The sequence below is a fragment of the Scyliorhinus torazame genome, chromosome 10 (genome assembly GCF_047496885.1).
Source record: "Scyliorhinus torazame isolate Kashiwa2021f chromosome 10, sScyTor2.1, whole genome shotgun sequence".
NCBI lineage: Eukaryota > Metazoa > Chordata > Chondrichthyes > Carcharhiniformes > Scyliorhinidae > Scyliorhinus > Scyliorhinus torazame.
The window spans coordinates 214,926,933-214,946,548 of NC_092716.1; the positions used below are offsets into that span (position 1 = coordinate 214,926,933).

General features: G+C 50.8%; 1 protein-coding gene across 1 annotated transcript in view; it reads right to left on the reverse strand.

The window, feature by feature from the left end:
• tmem86a (transmembrane protein 86A) overlaps nt 1-19,616 on the reverse strand; it is a 57,660-nt gene that overhangs the window by 13,427 nt on the left and 24,617 nt on the right. Inside the window, exon 2 of the mRNA XM_072466359.1 lies at nt 14,547-14,811. Coding sequence (XP_072322460.1) covers nt 14,547-14,811 — 265 coding nt within the window. The remainder of the gene's footprint in view (nt 1-14,546; nt 14,812-19,616) is intronic.

Consider the following 19,616-nt stretch of genomic DNA (forward strand, 5'->3'; position numbering starts at 1 on the left):
GGTTTACATTGCTGGTTCTTTTTTTTCTTTAAAAAGCGGGAGGTATGACGATTGGAGAGTTTGGGGAATATTGGCTTCTAAACCATTGGGACAAGTTAAAAGTTCAAAACCTGGATGTATATCGTGTGTTTGACTGCAATAGTCATGTATGGAAAAAAAAAATTATTTTGCTTCTAGGAAACAGATGAAATTGATCAGGTGAATGGGGATTGACTGGGAAGGTGCCTGGGGAATTAATGTGCTTTTGCAGCCCGCAGAGATGATTTGTTTTTCAGCTTGGAGAGAGGAGGTCATTGCTGGATGGAGGCCAGAAAAGCAGAGAGGTAGTCAGTTTGGAGAAGCTTTGAGAGAGAGAGGAGCTGATTTCGGAAATGCCTGACATTTGAGTCCACAATTCATTCCCAGTAGGATAATTTTTTTTTAAAGAGTAAAAATATTTTAAAGCAGAGCAGTATTGTCTGAAGACAAGAAAGAGGCTGAAACAACCTAGTGGAAGCAACTATTTGAAGATATTCAGCCAGAGTCTGAAGGGGTTCCAACCAGAACTATATCTGTTTTATTAAGCTAGGAAAACTGTAGAGCCTGTTATTTTTAAGATCAATTAATAGCTGTGTGTTTCTTTTCTTGTTGTTTGATGGGAAATTAAATAGTTGTGTTAAGGGGTAAATGTAAGCTGTTCTTTTCAGGTGTGAAGTTAAAAGTTTTATATGTTATTCATAATAAAATATTGTTTTAAAAATACCAAAGACCTATTTTTCATGCAACACTCCTGGAGCGAATCATTCTTTCCACACAGTGGTAAAATAAACTAAAATATCAGGGTTTTAGTCCAGTATCCTCGCCACTGGTCAGGGATCATAATAATCACTTGGGAGATGTGGTAAATTAAATAGAAAGGGCATGGCAATAGCGCTAGGTAGAAACAACCAGATAGATAATGATAACCAGAATGTGGCAGAAAGGGTTGTGCATAGTGCACCAGCAAATAAGTCCAGACTTTTCAAGAAAGGTAAAACAAAACAGAATTAAAGGCACTAGGCAATATCCCCTAGCCTCGTTGCGCAACGAAGCCGGTGAATAGCGGGAGAGTCCGAAAATGAGAACCAGGCCAGGCGTCAAACAGCTGGCGATGCAACTGGCCGACTCCCATAGACGAAATCGGGATCCCACCATAGCGTGGAGAGAAACCAATTATTACCACTTAAGCCCTATTTCCATAGTTAATGGTAGTGAACCAATATCCAAAGGCCTCCCAAGATTCAGCAGCCTCCTCAGCAAGTGGTCACGCTGGCGCCGATTAGTACTCCTCTTTTAAATGGTGAACCTGGCGGAAGGGTTCTGCAGATAGCCGAGGTGGTGAGTGGCCACCTTTGCTCACAGGCATCTTGGCTGAGGTTGGCCTCCATGAGAGGGGGGAGGGTGAGCCGCTGGGGGTTGCGGGGCAACTGTGTGCGGCTCCACCATGCCAACTCCTGGATAATGTGTACCCATACCAGGAGCAACCCTAGCCCCTACCTGTCTGCCCCACTGACCAACCATAAACCCCACCAACTGCCGAGGCTCTGGCCATGTGGCTGAAAGCTATTGCTAATAGGGAATTAGCAATCATGATTAAGTGAGCACTTCACACAACCCAAGTGGATTCGCATGGGTGGGTGGGCAGGCCATGTAGCATGTGGGAGTCATTGCCTGCATCTCAATCAGGCCTGAACACTGCTCGAGGCAACACCCCATATGCAGCAGCCAACATCCAAACATGCAGGGGATGGGACACAGCTCCGGGGATATGTCCACAGCCGGAGGGTGGGTGAGTACCATGGGGAGGGGACCAGTGCCCGGTCCAGGTGAAGTTATGTGCGGGTATTTGGGTTACAGGGTCTGGGGTCTGTTGAGGGGGGAGGTGCTGCGGTCGGGAGTGGGTGGGCTGGACTTTCTGGGCATGCCGTTTGTCAATTTAACACCCTCTCCCAATTCCTTACAGATATTGAACGTTATGGATGATATTTTGGAACCCGCAGAACAGGTTCCAGTGGTGCTGCTGGTGGGTCAGGCAGTCAGCTGCCGGAGAAGCCGACAGCAACAGTGTCTGCCGATGCTCGAGGCGGCGGTCAATGTGCAAGGATCTGCCCCACACCCTGGGGACCCAGCTGCCCATTAGGCCTGGGTGGAACCCAGAGGCGGAGGCCCATGACTGCCAGGGTGTACAGTCGTCACTGGTCCTTTGAACAAATAAAGGGCAGTGCGTTCCATAGGAGGCTCCACCTCAACAAGGAGATGGTGCAGCACCTGGGTCATGTTCTTGCGCACTTGACATCACATGGAGGAAGAGGACACATACAAAAAGACTAAAATGGACTATATTCATGTTGATGGTTGCCGGTTTAAAAACGTAAAATTATATATCTTATAAAGTATATGGTATATGTAATCTTATAAAGTATACGGTATATGTAACCTTAAGAAATGTTTAAAGTTACAAGGGTTTTAGCGGCCAGCTAGGTTACTGTAGCCCTGAACCTCCAGGCCTCGGGTGGGGACCTGTGTGGCATCCCACAGGCCACAGCCCACAGGTGCATCAGACAGGTCATGGATGTCCTGTTTGCCTGGGCAGAGAACTATATAAACTTTGACATGGACCAAGCCCAACAGGTTGCCCGGGCAGCAGGTTTCTCTGCCATTGCTGGGTTGCACCAGTTCCAAGGGCTATAGATTGGACGCATGTCGCCTTGCTCTCACCGGGCCATCTGGGAGTGCTCTATGTTAACAGGATATACAGCTCGTGTGCGACCACCACATTAGGATCATGCACGTGTGTTCACACTTTCCAGGGGGTGTGCACAACAGCGACATCCAGGGGCAGTCCGACATCCTTGGTCTCTTCAAAGACCATGCTAGGATGGGCGGCTGGCTCTTGGGGAGTAAGGGTACCCGCTGAGAATCTGGCTAATGACGTTAGTACGGTGGCCAGAGACCAAAGCGGAGACCTGTTAGAACGAGGTCCATGTGGCCAGCCAGGCTATCATTGAACAGTGCATTGTAGGAGGGCGGGGGTGCATTGTGATGGTCTGCTGCGTCCTCCACCCCCTGGCACAGCAGTGGAGGTCCCAGGCGCACTTGTCAATGGCACATGCACAGCCATGCCACCCTGTCCCGTGTGCTGACTTTGAAACGTGTCCTCAGAGGGGTGGAACTCAGGAGAGCTGGTGGCCACCATCCCCATTCTATGGGACGGGTCTGGGTTGGCACCCTGTGCCCCCTCCTCCCGGTCAGTGCCCATAGGACCCTGGGGTTCACCTCGAGGCGGAGGGGCACTTGGTTCCAGCCCCGACTGCCCCTGCATCTTCCAGCGGCTCCCCGATGTCTTCACCAAGGCGTCGATGCCCTCGCCTTGCTCCTCAGTGATTGGGCCATGGCCCGCAACGCCACAGGCCATTCCCTTCTGAGAGCGGGAAATGTCACGCAGCACATCAAGGTCAGCCTGGTGCTGGGTGGCATCCCATAGCAAGGCAGTCATTCTGCCGAAGCCCTCAGCCATAGACGTCACTGACTGCGCCATGCCTTGGATACCTTCACTCATGCTGCCGACAGGGTGCACCAAGCTCTCCGCTGAGGACACCACCCTAGCAGTGTTGGCCTTGGTGCCACGCATTGCTAGCGACATCACCTTCACCTGTAACCTCTGGGACTCCTCAAATCAGCTGTGGACCTGCTGGAGGATCACTGACATCTTCCTCCGAATCTCTCGGCCGCTCTGTAATGTCTCCATCAACTCCGGGATAGCATGGTCCAAAGGCTCAGCATCTGGCTGGGACCCAGCTGGGTCCTGGGATCCGGCATACCTCCGACTGCTATCGCGCTTGGGCGTTACTGCCTCCACCTGAAGTACATCAGCAACCATGAAGTGCTCACTAGAGGGTGGGGATGACAGCTGTGACAAATCAATCGTGGCATCCTCGGAATCTCCTCTGAGGTGTTCTCATGGAACGCAGAGGAGGGGGCCACCACGGATGGACCGGTGCCATAGGCTTGAGGACCTGCAGAAGAATGAACACGTGGTCAGTGGGACGCATGGGTCAGTCTGTGTGGCGATAACTTACATGTGCTCTGGGTGGGGCCCAGTGGATCCTCATCTCTTCAGCGTGCGCCAACCACCGCATTGGTGACCGCTCTGTCCTCAGCCACCCCCGTCACACCCAGGAATCGTTCCTCGAAGGTGGGGAGGATTCTTATGTCCAGCACCCCTTTGCCAGTCTGGACCCTCTCCCAACAAGGAAGAGCTTCTTCTGCGGAGACACAGAGAAGACATCTTTAGCCACACATGTGGTTGGGGGGGGGTGGGGGGTGTTGAAGGAATGGTTAGGGGGGGTGGATACACGCGGGGGGGTGAAAAGGTCTTGCGGGGAAGAGGCATTGGTGTCAACTGACCGTTGTAGGTCGTTGACCTTCTCAGGACACTAGTCCCATGTGGCATTGGCTGCCCTATGGCTCACCCTCCGCGACCCTCAGGAAACAGGACATCCCTCCTGGCCTCCACCACATCTTGGAGCGCCCCCCCCCCCCCCAAATCTTGGGTCTGTCTTCTCGGCGCTATGGCTGGGAGCCGAGTGGGATTGGTTGTGAAAATGCTGTTTAAGTGCTGCTCGACCTTGTTAGCATGGTCCCGGCGAATCAGTGTTGAGCCTTCATTTCCAGCGTGAAGTCCGTGGGGCCTCGATTAGTGGCCCAATCAATTGTGAATACCGTTCTCGGCGGCTGTGGCAGTTCCCGCTCGCTGAATTATTTCCGGAGAATAGCGCCCTTTGTATCTGAATGCGTACAAAAGGTGAGTCACTTGCGGGAGTAGTTGTAGGCCTCTTAAGAGTAGCTACGCTGTAGGACAGAGTATACAGGAAGAAATCATGCAAGCTTGTAGGAATGTTACTGCAATAGACATGGGTTATCTTAATCTTCCAATAGATTGGACAAATCAGATTGCCAAAGGTAGCCTGGAGGATGAGTTCATGGAGTGTATTGAAGACAATTTCTAGTGTCAATGAGGGCGCAGGTTATTTTAGGCCTGTAATGTGCACTGAGATAGGATTAATTAATGACCTCATAGTAAAGGAGCCTCTAGGCAACAGTAATATTATGATAGAATTTCACTTTCAATTTGAGGGCGAGAAGTGTTGACCCAAGGCTCGTGTCTTTATCTTAAATCAAGGCAATTACAAGGTAATGAGGACAGAGTTGACCAAAGTGAACTCGGAAAATAGGTTAAGAAAATAGGATGGGGACTTCAGGTGGCGACATGTAGGTGGAGGTCGCACGTTGAGTGGCTCCTGATAGAGCCTTCGTTTTTTTTGGTCCTTTTCACACTGATTTGGGGGGAAATTTTGTATGATTGATCTTCAGAAGAGTGGTGGTAATTAGAGGATGTCAAAAACCCAACAGAAGAATATGGAACAAAAAGAAATGAGCGGTAGTCCACCTGAGAGCTTGAGTTCAGTGTAGAGTTCTGTGGGAGGAAAGATGGCAGGAGCAAGCTCGTTGGGCGGGGCTTCACCCATTACGGTGGACACACTGGCCAAGGTGATGGCGGTGGAGTTTAAGCGGCGGTTTGCCGAGCATTTTGAGCAGCATGGAAAGGAGATGGTGGGAACACTCAAAACAGTTGGTGGATGATACATTGGCCCCGATAAAGGAAGCTCTTGGAAAGACATCGATGGCGGTGCAGGAGCAAGGAGAGGTGATGAAAGGGGGTGGAGGAGGCATTGTCGCAGCACAGCTACCAACTCGCCTCGATGGGGGAGGAGCTTCGGAAGGTGGAGGAGAGGAATAAAGATCTGAGAGCCAAGGTGGAAGACTTGGAAAACAGATCACAATGGCAGAATCTGCAGACTGTGGGTCTGCCAGACAGGCTGGAGAACCAGAGGCCGACAGGAGTACTTTTCAGAGATGTTCGCCAAGTTGAAGGCGGAGAACACCTCCCTTTTTGAGCTGGTCAGGACTCATCGGTCCCTCCGGCCAAAGCCAAAGACAAATGAGTCACCGAGAGCTGTGATAGTCTGTTTCCACTGCTATCAGATGAAGGAGAAGGTGCTGAGGTGGGCCAAGCAGAATCGAGAGATGGAAGGCAGTGGTATTCGTATATCAGGATGCCTCAGTGGAGCTGGCAAGACGTCGGGCAGTCTTTAACAGGGTGAAGGCAGCGCTTTACAAGAGTAATGTGCAGTTCAGGGTGGTCCATCCAGTGAGGTTGAAAATTAGACAACTCCAAGGACTATTATTTTGAGACGGCAGAAGCGTACATGAAGGCTGATGGACTGGGACAGAATTGAGTTTGGACTTTGTTTTTGTACGTTCTTGTTGGGACGGGATGGTCTGTGGACATTGGGGTAATGTGCTGGGTTGTTTCCCTCTTGTTTGGTTGTTTAGAAGAGCTGGATGTATGTTGATTTTTGTACTAGGTATGTGGGGGAGTGGATTCTGGCATGGCCACCTCGCTAGCAAACATTAGTTGGCTAGTAAATGGGAGGTGAGGGGAGGGGCCACAGTCAGCTGAGCCTGTGTGGACAGGTTTCAATGGGCTGAGAGGTGTGACTGGTTGGGCGGATGTGGAGTATATCGAGAGAGGTGGTTTCAAGAGGAGGTGGTTGGGGGGTTTCTGGGAATGGGAGGGGGGTATTTGGCTGACGGGGACCTGGAGTAGGGCCTGGTTCCACTCTTGGGGTGAGGCCAAGGTCATGAGGAGGAGGAGGGGGCGGGGCGGGTGAGAGACCCCCAGTCTGAATGGTAATGTGGAATGTGCGCGGTTGGGGGGGGAACTAGTGAAGTGGGCGAGAGTTTTCTCACATTTGAAGAGCCGACATGCAGCTGTTGCGGTAGATCCACTTGAGGGTGAAGGATCAGGTTAAACTTTGGAACGGTTGGGTGAGTCAGGTGTTCCACTCGGGCGTGGATCACAGGGTCCGGCGGTAGCGCGGTGGGGGGGGGGGGGGGGGGTGGGGAAAGAGAGAGAGAGGAGAGGATGTTGGCAGCGTTTATGAAGGAGATGCGGGGGTAGTGGACCCATGGCGGTTCTTATATCCAGGGAATGGAGAATATTCCTTTCTTTTCGCCAGTGCATAATATGTACTCAAGGACTGACATCTTTATTATGAGAAGCTAGTTGCTGTCTGGGGCAAGGAATGCAGAATACTCGGCAATTGTCATTTTGGATCATGCTCTGCATTTGGTGGATGTGGCCCTGGAGAGGAGGCCTGCACAGAAGCGACATGGAGGTTGGATGTGTGGCTACTTTCGGATCTGAGTTTTTGTGCGAGGATGAGGTCTCGAGTTTTTGTGCGAGGATGAGGTCTCGCAGTCAGTGGTTTGGGAGGCGCTGAAGGCAGTGGTAAGGTGTGAGATCATCTTGTCTAAGCGCAGGTGGATAGGGAGGCATGAGAGGAGCGGAAGCAACTGGTAGATGAAATCTTGGACGTTGATGGGAAGTATGTGGAAGAGCCCACTCCGAAGCTTTTGGTCAGTAAAAAGGAACTGCAGTTGCAGTTTTACCATTTGTCTTAAGAGAGAATGGTACGTCAGTTGAGGCGAGCAAAGGATGTGATCTACGAATACAGGGAGAAGGCCAGTCGCTTGTTGGTGGGACAGCTAGGCCGGCAGGTGGCTTTGTGAGAGATTGTTCAGATCAGAGATGGGGCGAGGGGGTTGGTGGTGGCTTTGGAGCAGGTGAACAGGACCTTGGAGGAGTTTTATAAAAAGGTACTGCAAGTCGGAGCCCCGGGAGGATGAGTCGGATAAGAGGGACCTCTTGAGGGGTCTGGAGTGTCTAAAGTGTGAGAGGAGGCGAGGGATGGGTTGGAGGAGCCAATGGGGACTGGGGAGTTTTGGATGGCGATAGGAAGGATGCAAACAGGTAAAGCACAGGGGCCTATGGGTTCTCAGTGGAATTCTAAAATAAGTTTCTGGATATGTTGGCGCCACTGTTGGTAGAGATGTTTGAGGATGTGGTGGCTAAGGGGGCGCTTCCAGAGCTGACGGGGCTGGCATCTATTTCTCTGTTAGAAAAAGATAAGGGGGTTAATTCCTCCTCATCATGTGCCAGGCTCAGTCTAATTCAATTTAAGGTGGTCCACCGGGCACACATGACGGCAGCGAGACTGAGCAAGTTTTTTGTGGTAGAAGACTGTTGTATGAGGTGCAAGGGCAGCCCTGCAGACCATGTCCACATGTTTTGGGCATGCCCAGAGCTCAGAGATTTCTGGCAAGGGTTCGCGAGGGCAATGTCCAAGGTGCTTAAGACACGGGTGGTGCCGAGTCCAGAGATAGCGATCTTTGGAATGTCAGAAGACCCGGGAGTTCAGGGGTAAAGAGGCCGACGTCTTGGCCTTTGCCCCCCCTAGTAGCCCGGAGACGGATTTTATTAATGTGGAGGGACTCTAAGCCCCCAAGTGTAGAGACTTGGGTTAACGACATGGCTGGGTTTCTCAGCCTTGAGAAAATAAAGTTTGCCTTAAGAGGGCCTACGCTAGGGCTCTCTCGGATGTGGCAGCCGTTCGTCGACTTTCTCGGGGAAAATTAAAATGTCAGCAGCAGCAATCCGTAGCGGCGGGGGGGGGGTGCGTGCTTCATTGGGATGGTGTGGGAAGACTGAGTCACGTGGGGTAATGTGTATTTAATTGTTATTGTATATTCTCATTTTGCACTATGTTAATGTTTACTTTAGTTTTATTATTATTGTTACTACTGTTTTATTATGAAAAATTCTGCAAAACCTTAATTAAAAATACTTTTTTTTTAAAAAAAGAAAAAGATAAGGGACAGGATTCTCTAAAAATGAGGCTATGTCCCCAAAGCGGCGGGAAAACCGGCGTCAACGGCCCCCGAAAGTGAGGAATTCTCATCTTTCTATGGGGTTAGGTTGCCGTCGGAATCGTCCCCGGAGCTCCAGCCGGTGCCAAAGGGCCGGCGCGGGTTCGCGCACGTGCGGAACGGCGTGATCTCACGCATGCGCGGACTGGCCGGTGTATTTCCGCGCATGCGCGGGGGTTCCCTCCTCCGCGCCAGCCCCCGCATATGGCAGAGCCCTACAGGGGCCCGGCGCGGAGGAAAGGAGGCCCCCCACGGAACCAGCCCGCCCGCAGATTGGTAGGCCCCGATCGTGGGCCAGGCCGCCGTAGGGGCCCCCCCGGGCGTCGGATCTCCTCCCCCCCCCCCCCCGGACCGCCCCCCGCACACTTACCTGCCAGGTCCTGCAGTGTGTGAGGTGAGTATGTCACACCGGCGGGACTGTGCAAAACTTTACGGCCACTCGGCCCATCGGGGTCCGGATAATCGCCAGCGGCCCCCGATCGGCGTGGCGGGAATCCCGCCGGCCCCCCAAAAACAGCGCCGGAGATTAGGGCAGCCGGCGTTGGGGCGGGATTCGCGCCTCCCCCCAGGGATTTCCCGACGCGGCGTAGGGTCAGAGAATCCCGGCCAAGGAGTCGGTAGAGTGTGGATCGTACCGGCCAATATGCCTGCTAAATGTGGATGCCAATATTCTTGCCACTGTGTTGACGCTTATGCTGGAAGAGTGCCTTCCGCAGGTAATTGGAGAGGATCAGACAGGGTTTGTAAAGGATAGGCAGTTGTCCTTGAATGTGCGGCGCTTGTTAAACGTGACGCTCTTCCATCAGAAAGGGGGAGCCGGAGATGGAGGTGGAGCTGGATACGGAGAAGGCATTTGATCGAGTAGAGTGGAGTTTGCGGTGTTGGAATTGGACCAAAGTTTGTAGCGTGGGTAAAATTGTTATACAAGGATCCGAAGGAGAGTGTTCCTACGAATGAGGGTAAAGGGGGATATTTGTGGCTGCAGAGGGGAATGAGGGGTGTCCCATGTCCCCCCTCTTGTTTGCACTGGTGATAGAGCACTTGGCCATTGTGCTGAGGTGTTTGGATAGGTGGAAGGGGATAGTGAGGGGAAGTGGAGCATAAGGTGTCCCTGTATGCCGATGATCTTTCGTTGTTTATTCCAAACCTGGGTCTTACAGTGTGGGATATAAACTGAGTTTGGAGAAGAGAGAGTGCATTTTGGATTCATCTCCGGGGGCAGGAGCTGGCTTGGAGGGATTGCCGTTCCATGTGGCGACTACTCACTTCAGGTATTTGGGGGTGTTGGTAGCTCGAGGTTGGGCCTGGCTCCGGAGGTTGAATTTTACAAGCCTGGTGCATAGGGTCAAGGCAGATTTGTTGTTTGGCAGATTTGCCAACGGTGGTTTTTATGGAGGGTGGAAGGGTTGATTTCATAGTTTGTCTGGGCAGGTAAGGTAGCGAGGATTCGGAAGACGGTGCTTCAGAGAGGGCTATAGTCAGGGAGTTTTGCTCTTCCGAATCTGATGTATTACCATTGGGCGGTGAACGGCAAGAAGGTGCGGGTCTGGTGTAGGGAGTCAGAGGCAAGCTCTTGTAGGCGGTCAGGGTTGCGAGCTCTGGCAACGGCACTGCTCCAGTTTGCCGCAGGGAAATACTCGTAGCCCAGTAGTGGTGGCCATGCTGAAAATATGGAGGTAATTTCAGCAATATTTTAAATTGAGGGCGGGATCCAAGATGATGCCGGTCCAGGAGAATCATGTGTTTGAGCCAGCGAGGCTGGATGCTAGGTTTCGGGGATGGTAGGAGCAAGGAGTGATGGAAATGAAGGACTTATTTTTGGAAGGACGGTTTGCGAGTTTGGAAGGATTGACGGAGAAGTTTGTAATTTCGTGGGAGGAGGCCTTTAGGTATATGCAGGTGTGGGATTTTGCAAAAAGGTTTTTCCTGACGTTTCCGGTGACGCCTCGTGTGTGTGGGGGGGGGGGGATTTGGGAGGAGCATATGGCGTTGCTGGATGGTGTTAAGGCTCAAGCGAGAACACAACGAGACTGTTAAATAGCAGGAGACCATAAACGAGAACCAATAAATGGAAGCCAAACCGTCACTGACTGAGCCATGCCTTGGATACTTCCACTCACGCTTCTGATGTTCCCCTCTGAATATCGCAGCCACAATCGTCTGCATCAGCGCCGGGTTAACCTTGTTCAGAGGCTTAGCATCTGACTGGGACCCAGTTGGGTCCTGGGATCCACCAGTCCTCAGACTACTGTTCCTGGCTCCACCTGATGTACATCACCAACTGTGTGGTGCAACTGATTGTGCCCCAGATGCCCGACCACTACAGTTGCCCACCGAAGTGCGTGTCTCTGTGCTGATGGAGGGTGGGATGACAGTTGCGGCGCATCAATAGTGGCATCCTCGAAGATCTCCTCAGAGGTGTTCTCATGATTGGTTTGGGGGGCACCCCGGATGGGCCGGCACCGTACGTTGGAGGTCCTGGTAGAATGTACATGTGGTCAGTGGGAGGGATGGTTCATTCTGTATGGCATTATCAATTCATGTTTGGCAGTCTATGTGGGGCCCGGTGAATCCTCACCATTGCGCTGTGCGCCAACCTCCGCATTGGTGACCGCTCTGTGCTCGGCTACCCCTGTAACTCCAGGGCATGTTCATCAAAGATGGTGAAGATTCTGATGCCCTGCACCCTGCCGCCTGTCCAGGCCCTCTCCCGACAGTTGTGGGACAACGCCTCCTGTGGGCACACATAGGCATCGTTAGCCACACTTGTGGTTCACCGTTGGGGGGGGGGGGGGCGGTGCCAGATTCATTCCGGTGGGGGAGGGGGTCGTGGGGGAGGGGCTCGTGGGGGGTCCGGAGCAAACTCTCCAGTGTGGTCCGATGTAGGTCCTTGCGGCACTGGGTGCCGGACCTCCTGGTCCTGCTACCCGAGCTGACAGTCGCTGCCACTTTCTCCCAGGCCTGTGGCTGACTCTCCAGGACCCTCGAGGGAACAGGACATACCTTCTGGCCTCGACTGCTTCTTGGAGCCTCCCCAGCTTGCATCACCGAATTATGGGGCCGATCGTCTCGGCGCCATGGCTGTGAGCCGAGTGGGGTTCGCTGTGCAAGAGCAGTTTAAGTGCTGCTCTACCTTGTTAGACAGGAGCTGGCCAGCGCAGTCCCAGGGAATCGGCTGGCGAGCCATGATTTGTAGCGTGAAGCCCGTGGGGCCTCCTTAAGTGGACCAATTAACATTGGATTTTGGTGGTGGCCTCGCCGGGCCGAGCGCGGCAAGCTTGTGGCAGATCTCGCTCGCTACCATGCTTAAAAACGTTTTCATTGAATCGTGCCCTTTGTGAAGCATGCATTGCTCCTAACCAAGTTAAGAATAAAATTAAATTGAAAGATTAAGCATACAATACTAGTGAAAGGTCAGAAAACTGGACATATTTTAGAAATTAGCAAAGAATTACTTGAAGAATTACAAAGAGAGACATTAGAAACCTAGCTAAAACTACAAAAACATAATAAATTACTACAAATATTTAAAAGGAAAATTTAAAGAGTAAGACTGGGAATGGATAATGGGAAACAAGGAAATGGTGGCAGAGTTGAACAGGTATTTTGTGTCTATCTTCACTCTAGAAGACAATCACAATCAAGGTACTGGGAAAACTAACTTGCATCCCTGGGTTAAGTATCTGATGGAGATATTAAATTGCATTGGTTGTGATATTAAAAATTCCTTAGATTCTGGAAAAGTCCGAGCTAATTCGAAAATCATTAATGCTACACCTCTGTTCAAGTAATGTGGTAGACAGAAAGCAGTCACCCATAGCCCAGTTAGCCTACATCTGTCATAAGGAAAATGCTAGAATCCATTAAGGGAGTATTAGCAGGACATTTAGAAAATCATAACACAATCAGACAGAGTCAACCCATCAGACAGAGTCAGCCAGACAGAGTCAACATGATTTTGTGAAAGGAAAACTAAGTTTTAACAATTTCTTGGAGTTTTTTGAGGAAGTAACAAACAATATAGATAAAGGGAACCTGTAGATGTAGTGTACCTGGATTTCCAAAAGGCATTCAATAAGATGCCACATCAAAGCTCAAAAAGAGTTTATGGTGTAAGGGATAACATATTACCATTGATGAAGGATTGGTTAACTAACAGGAAGCAAGGGCAGCACGGTGGCACAGTGAGTAGCACTGCTGCCTCACGGCGCCAAGGTGCCAGGTTCAATCATGGCTCTGGGTCACTGTCCGTGTGGGGTTTGCACATTCTCCCAGTGTTTGCGTGGGTTTCGCCCCCACAGCCCAAAGATGTGCAGGCTAGGTGGATTGACCACACTAAATTGCCCCTTAATTGGAAAAAATGAATTGGGTACTCTAAATTTAAAACAAAAAAAAACTAACAGGAAGCAGAGAGTAGGGATAAATTGGTCATTTTCAACTCAACAAACGGCAACTAGCGAAGTGCTTCAGGGATTAATGACTGGCCCTCAACTATATACAATCTGTATCAATTACTTTGAAGGGGCCAAATTTGTGGTTGCTAAATTTGCTGATGACATGGAAGGGAATAGGAAAGTAAGATGTCATGAGGACCTAAAGACTCTACAAAGGGAACTAGATAGGTTAAGAGAATAGACAAAATATTGACAAATGGAATATAATGTGGGAAAATGTGAGGTTGTCTACTTAGTAGGAAGACTAAATAAGCAGAATTTCATTTAAATGGAGAGAGACTGCAAAATGGGATGTGGGTGTACCTATATATGAAGGTTAGAATGCAGGTACAGCAAGTAATTACAAAGGCAAATGGAATGTTGCAAGGGTGATGGCGTGTAAAAGAAGAAGAGAAGTCTTGCTACAATTCTGCAGGGTATTGGTGAGGAGGCGCAGAGCATATTGTGTGCAGTTTTGGCCTCCTTGCTTAAGGAGGGATATACTTGCATTGGAATGATTTCAGAGAGGTTTCAGAAGGCCTATTCCTGGGATGAAGGAATTGTTTTATGAAGAAAGGTTGACACTTTGAGCCTGTACCTGCTGAAGTTTAGAAGAAAGAGAGGCGATCTTATTGAAACATAGAATTTACAGAGCAGGAGGCCATTCAGCCTATCGAGTCCGCACCGGACATACAAGATCCTGATGGAGCTTGACAGGTAGATGTCCTCTTGTGAATGAATCTAGAACTAAGGGGCAGAGGTTAAAAATAAGTGATCGTCCTTTAAAGACAGAGATGAGAAGAAATGTCTTCTTTCAGATGGTGAATTAATCTTTGGAATGCTATTTCCCAAAGAGCAGCGGAGGCTGGATCATTGAATATATTCAAGGCTGAGTTTGACAGAATTTTGATCAACAAGGGAGTCAAGTATTATGAGGGGCATGCAGGAAAGCGGGATTCAATCACAATACTGGCCATGATCTTGTTGAATAGTGGAGCAGGCTCGAATGGCCAAAAGGCCTACTCTAATGTTCTTATGACCTCACACCATTAGCACACCAGCACCGGGACACCTCACCGTCAGCGCACCAGAAACTCCCACTGTCAGCGCACCAGCACCAGGCCCTCACATCATCAGTACAGACACTATCATTGACACAGTTGCTCATATTACAGGAAGAAAAAGCAGAGAACTTTTTTAAAATTCACCAGACATGCAACAAGTGTGACACTGTTTAGTACACCACTTCTCAGATCCACTCACCATGAACAAAATATCCTTGTTCCTGCCATATAAGAAAAGCATCCCCCAGAGCAGAAAATATCAGGCCTGCCAAGATCTTCCTTGCGCTGGAGCGTGTTCCTAGGAAGTTGATTCCATGTGCCAGCAAGAATACCCAGAGACAGAAGATAGGCAGGCATTTGATTAATGCACTGAACCACGATGGGCTGGAGGTTGGCAGCCAGAGGACAAAATATACACAGGTGGCCTTAAAGAAAGGCACCAACTTAGGCCCTTCATTTTTAACCTATATAAAAGATAGTAATAAAAAAAAGAGTAAAATAGTCAACACACTGAAATCAGACACTCTTTATAGTTACTTCATAGTACATGACAGATTTTTATTATAAAAATATTTTCTGCAATCTATCCAGTCTTTTTCTTATGGATATTACTATGGCCATTACTCCAATGAATTTCCTGCTGCTGAGCTGCAATGTATTCTTCGTCTTCAGTGTGCTGAAATCAAGAATCATCACTCTGTCTCCTTCTGTAACTGATTCTTTCCAGGTCCTCAGACTGTGGAACAGCTTACTCCCATCAATCCTCATCTTTCTGGACTGTTACAGGTTTTTAAAACCCAAACAGGGGCCTGGATTTACATCACCAAAGCAGGTAGCGGGAGTCAGGGAAAACTCCCCATTTCACACACTCACGTCAGGAGAAACTGCCCACAAAAGGTGGGATTCTCAACACGTAGGGGCAAGTGCAAACTGCAGTCAGGCCAGCTGACCCAGCAGAGATTGGAGGAAACAATTGGTGATGCTAGGTGCCAGGGTAGGCTGTTTAAAAGGCCTGCCTCGGTGCTGTGTCCCAGTTATGAAAAACGTAAGTCCCACCCACCCAACTCCCCTTAATCCTAAACCCTTCACGCACTCCCCATGACCCATCTATGCCACTTTATATCACCCATATCAAGCTATGTCCCTCCAATCAGCTTCATGGCTCATGCCAGGCTGTGCCCCTCCATCCACCCCATGCCATATATTATGGCAGTTCCATGACCATAATACAATGTATAGAACCAATTAATCATATAGTGACAAAAGGATGTATGGAAATTTTTTTTAATTTTTTTTTTTAAATGCCCATTCATTCATTACTTCCCACTATGTAAAAAAAATCATCCAGACCCTTTGGACTTACATCACCGAAGCGGGTAGCGAGAGTCGGGAAAATATCAAGAGAGAAGCTGTAAGCACTTGAATCTTCTCAATTTTGTGAAATTAAGCGTTGCTTGATTGGCAGCTCCCCTCTGCTGCCAATCAAACAATATTTCTTATAATAATAACAATCTTGACTTCCGGGTGCGGCGATGACCAGCTAAGTCGCACGTTTCGGCAGCTCCCGGTGGAAAGGACTTTTGGGCTCTTAATAGGAGCCCCAACGGCAATTTTAACGGCTAAAAACACTGTGCGATAAACCAGAAGGGAATCCCCCCTGGACACGGATGGAAAAAGGAGAGGAAAGTGGCCGGATTGCGGTGGATCCTCTAGAGCAGCGGCCAGGAAGGCAGGCACAAAGCAAGATGGCGTCGGAAGGAGGCAGTTTAATATGGGGCCCTGACCAACAAGAGTTCCTGCGGCATTGCGCGGAAGAACTTAAAAAGGAGATGAAGGAGGAGCTGTTGGCCCCGATATTACAGGCGATTGAAGGGCTAAAGGAGGAGCAAAAGACCCAGGAGCAGGAGCTTCGGGTCGTGAAGGCAAAGGCTGCTGAGAATGAGGACGACATACAGGGCCTGGTGGTGAAGACAGAGATGCGCGAGGCACAACACAAAAGGTGTGTGGAAAGGCTGGAGGTGCTGGAGAATAATGCGAGGAGGAAGAATTTAAGGATTCTTGGTCTTCCCGAAGGTGCAGAAGGGGCGGACGTCGGGGCATATGTGAGCACGATGCTGCACTCGTTAATGGGATCGGAGGCCCCGACGGGCCCGTTGGAGGTGGAGGGAGCCTATCGAGTTATGGCGCGAAGACCGAGGGCTGGAGAAATTCCTCGAGCCATAGTGGTGAGATTTCACCGATATAAGGACAGAGAGATGGTCCTCAGATGGGCAAAGAAAACTCGGAGCAGTAGGTGGGAGAACGTGGTGATCCGCGTATATCAAGATTGGAGTGCGGAGGTGGCGAGAAGGAGGGCAAGCTTTAATCGGGCCAAGGCGGTGCTGCACAAAAGGAAGGTTAAATTTGGAATGCTGCAGCCGGCAAGACTGTGGGTCACACATCAAGGGAAACACCACTACTTTGAAACGGCAGAAGAGGCGTGGACATTTATTGTCGAGGAGAAACTGGAATAAGCGGGCTAGAAAAAGAACGTTTGGGGCAAAGTGGTGGGGCGAATATGTGGGGTGAAGAGGGGGAAAAGGGGGAAGAGATGATTTCCCAAGTTGTCAATCCTGCGACCCTGTAACTTTTCTCTCTTCCCCATGTCGTGGGGGAGGGGGGGGAAAGGGAGGATGAGGAGCTGGGGGCGGCGGCCATTGGGGGCGGGGCCAAATGGGAAGCGCGGGCTTTGTTCCCGTGCTATGGTAATCATGGCGGGAACAGGGAAGCAGGAAGGAGGGGGCCTCGCACAGTGGGAGCCGAGGTCACGGGGGGAAGCCGAGGTCGGCCAGAGTTTGCTGACTTCTGGGAGCAACATGGGGGGTGCAATTACGCTAGTGAGGGATCTAGCGGGGGCGGGTGGGGGGGTTAACTGGGTTGCTGCTGCTGGGGAGAAGGGGGAGCTGGTATGGGGTGGGGTGGTCGGGGCGGGAGGGCGCCGTTGGGGGGAGATACGGCTACGTGGGAACCGGGTGAGGAGCTGGATTGAAAAAGGAGATGGCTAGTCGACAAGGTGGGGGGGGGGGGGGGGGGTTGGGCTGATCACGTGGAATGTGAGAGGGCTGAACGGGCCGATAAAGAGGGCACGGGTACTCGCACACCTAAAGAAACTTAAGGCAGATGTGGTTATGCTGCAGGAGACGCATCTGAAACTGATAGACCAGGTCAGACTATGCAAAGGATGGGTGGGGCAGGTGTTTCATTCGGGGCTAGACGCAAAAAACAGGGGGGTGGCTATACCAGTGGGGAAGCGGGTAATGTTTGAGGCAAAGACCATAGTGGCGGATAGTGGGGGCAGATACGTGATGGTGAGTGGCAAATTGCAAGGGGAGGCGGTGGTCTTAGTGAACGTATATGCCCTGAACTGGGATGATGCCAACTTTATGAGGCGTATGTTAGGACGTATCCCGGACCTAGAGGTGGGGAAGTTGGTAATGGGTGGAGATTTTAATACGGTGCTGGACCCAGGGCTGGACAGATCGAGGTCCAGGACCAGAAGGAGGCCGGCTGCAGCTAGGGTGCTTAAGGACTTTATGGAGCAGATGGGAGGAGTAGACCCCTGGAGATTTAGTAGACCTAGGAGTAAGGAGTTTTCGTTTTTCTCCTATGTCCACAAAGTTTATTCACGAATAGACTTTTTTGTTTTGGGAAGGGCACTGATCCCGAAGGTGACGGGGACGGAGTACACGACTATAGCTATTTCGGATCACGCTCCACATTGGGTGGACCTGGAGATAGGGGAGGAAAAAGAACAGCGTCCACCCTGGAGAATGGACATGGGATTATTGGCAGATGAGGGGGTGTGTTTAAGGGTGAGGGGGTGTATTGAAAGGTACTTGGAACTCAATGATAATGGGGAGGTTCAGGTGGGAGTGGTCTGGGAGGTGCTGAAGGCAGTGGTTAGAGGGGAGCTGATATCTATTAGGGCACATAAAGGAAATCAGGAAGGTAGGGAAAGGGAGCGGTTGTTGAAAGAACTTCTGAGGGTGGACAGACAATATGCGGAGGCACCGGAGGAGGGACTGTACAGGGAAAGGCAAAGGCTACATGTAGAATGACTTGTTGACTACGGGTAACGCAGAGGCACAATGGAGGAAGGCACAGGGTGTACAGTACGAATATGGGGAGAAGGCGAGCAGGTTGCTGGCCCACCAACTGAGGAAGAGGGGAGCAGCGAGGGAGATAGGGGGGGTGAGAGATGAGGAGGGAGAGATGGAGCGGGGAGCGGAGAGAGTGAATGGAGTGTTCAAGGCATTTTATGAAAGATTATATGAAGCTCAGCCCCCGGATGGGAAGGAGAGAATGGTGTGCTTTCTGGATCAGTTGGAATTTCCTAAGGTGGAGGAGCAGGAGAGGGCGGGACTGGGAGCACAGATTGAGACGGAGGAAGTGGTGAAAGGGATTGGGAGCATGCAGGCGGGGAAGGCCCCGGGACCAGACGGATTCCCAGTTGAGTTTTATAGGAAATATATGGACTTGCTGGCCCCGCTACTGATGAGAACCTTTAATGAGGCGAGGGAAAGGGGGCAGCTGCCCCCGACTATGTCAGAGGCAACGATATCGCTCCTCCTAAAGAAGGAAAAAGACCCGCTGCAATGCGGGTCCTATAGGCCTATTTCCCTCCTGAATGTGGAAGCTAAGATTCTGGCCAAGGTAATGGCAACGAGGATAGAGGATTGTGTCCCGGGGGTGGTTCATGAGGACCAAACTGGGTTTGTGAAGGGGAGACAGCTGAATACAAATATACGGAGGCTGCTAGGGGTAATGATGATGCCCCCACCAGAGGGGGAAGCGGAGATAGTGGTGGCGATGGATGCCGAGAAAGCATTTGATAGAGTGGAGTGGGATTATTTGTGGGAGGTGTTGAGGAGATTTGGCTTCGGGGACGGGTATATCAGGTGGGTACAGTTGCTGTATAGGGCCCCGATGGCGAGCGTGGTCACGAATGGACGGGGGTCTGACTATTTTCGGCTCCATAGAGGGACGAGGCAGGGATGTCCTCTGTCCCCGTTATTGTTTGCACTGGCGATTGAGCCCCTGGCCATGGCACTGAGGGGTTCCAGGAAGTGGAGGGGAGTACTTGGGGGGGGGGGGGGGGGGGGGGGGGGGAGAAGAACACCGGGTATCTCTGTATGCGGATGATTTGTTGTTATATGTGGCGGACCCGGCGGAGGGGATGCCAGAGATAATGCGGATACTTGGGGAGTTTGGGGATTTTTCAGGGTAGAAA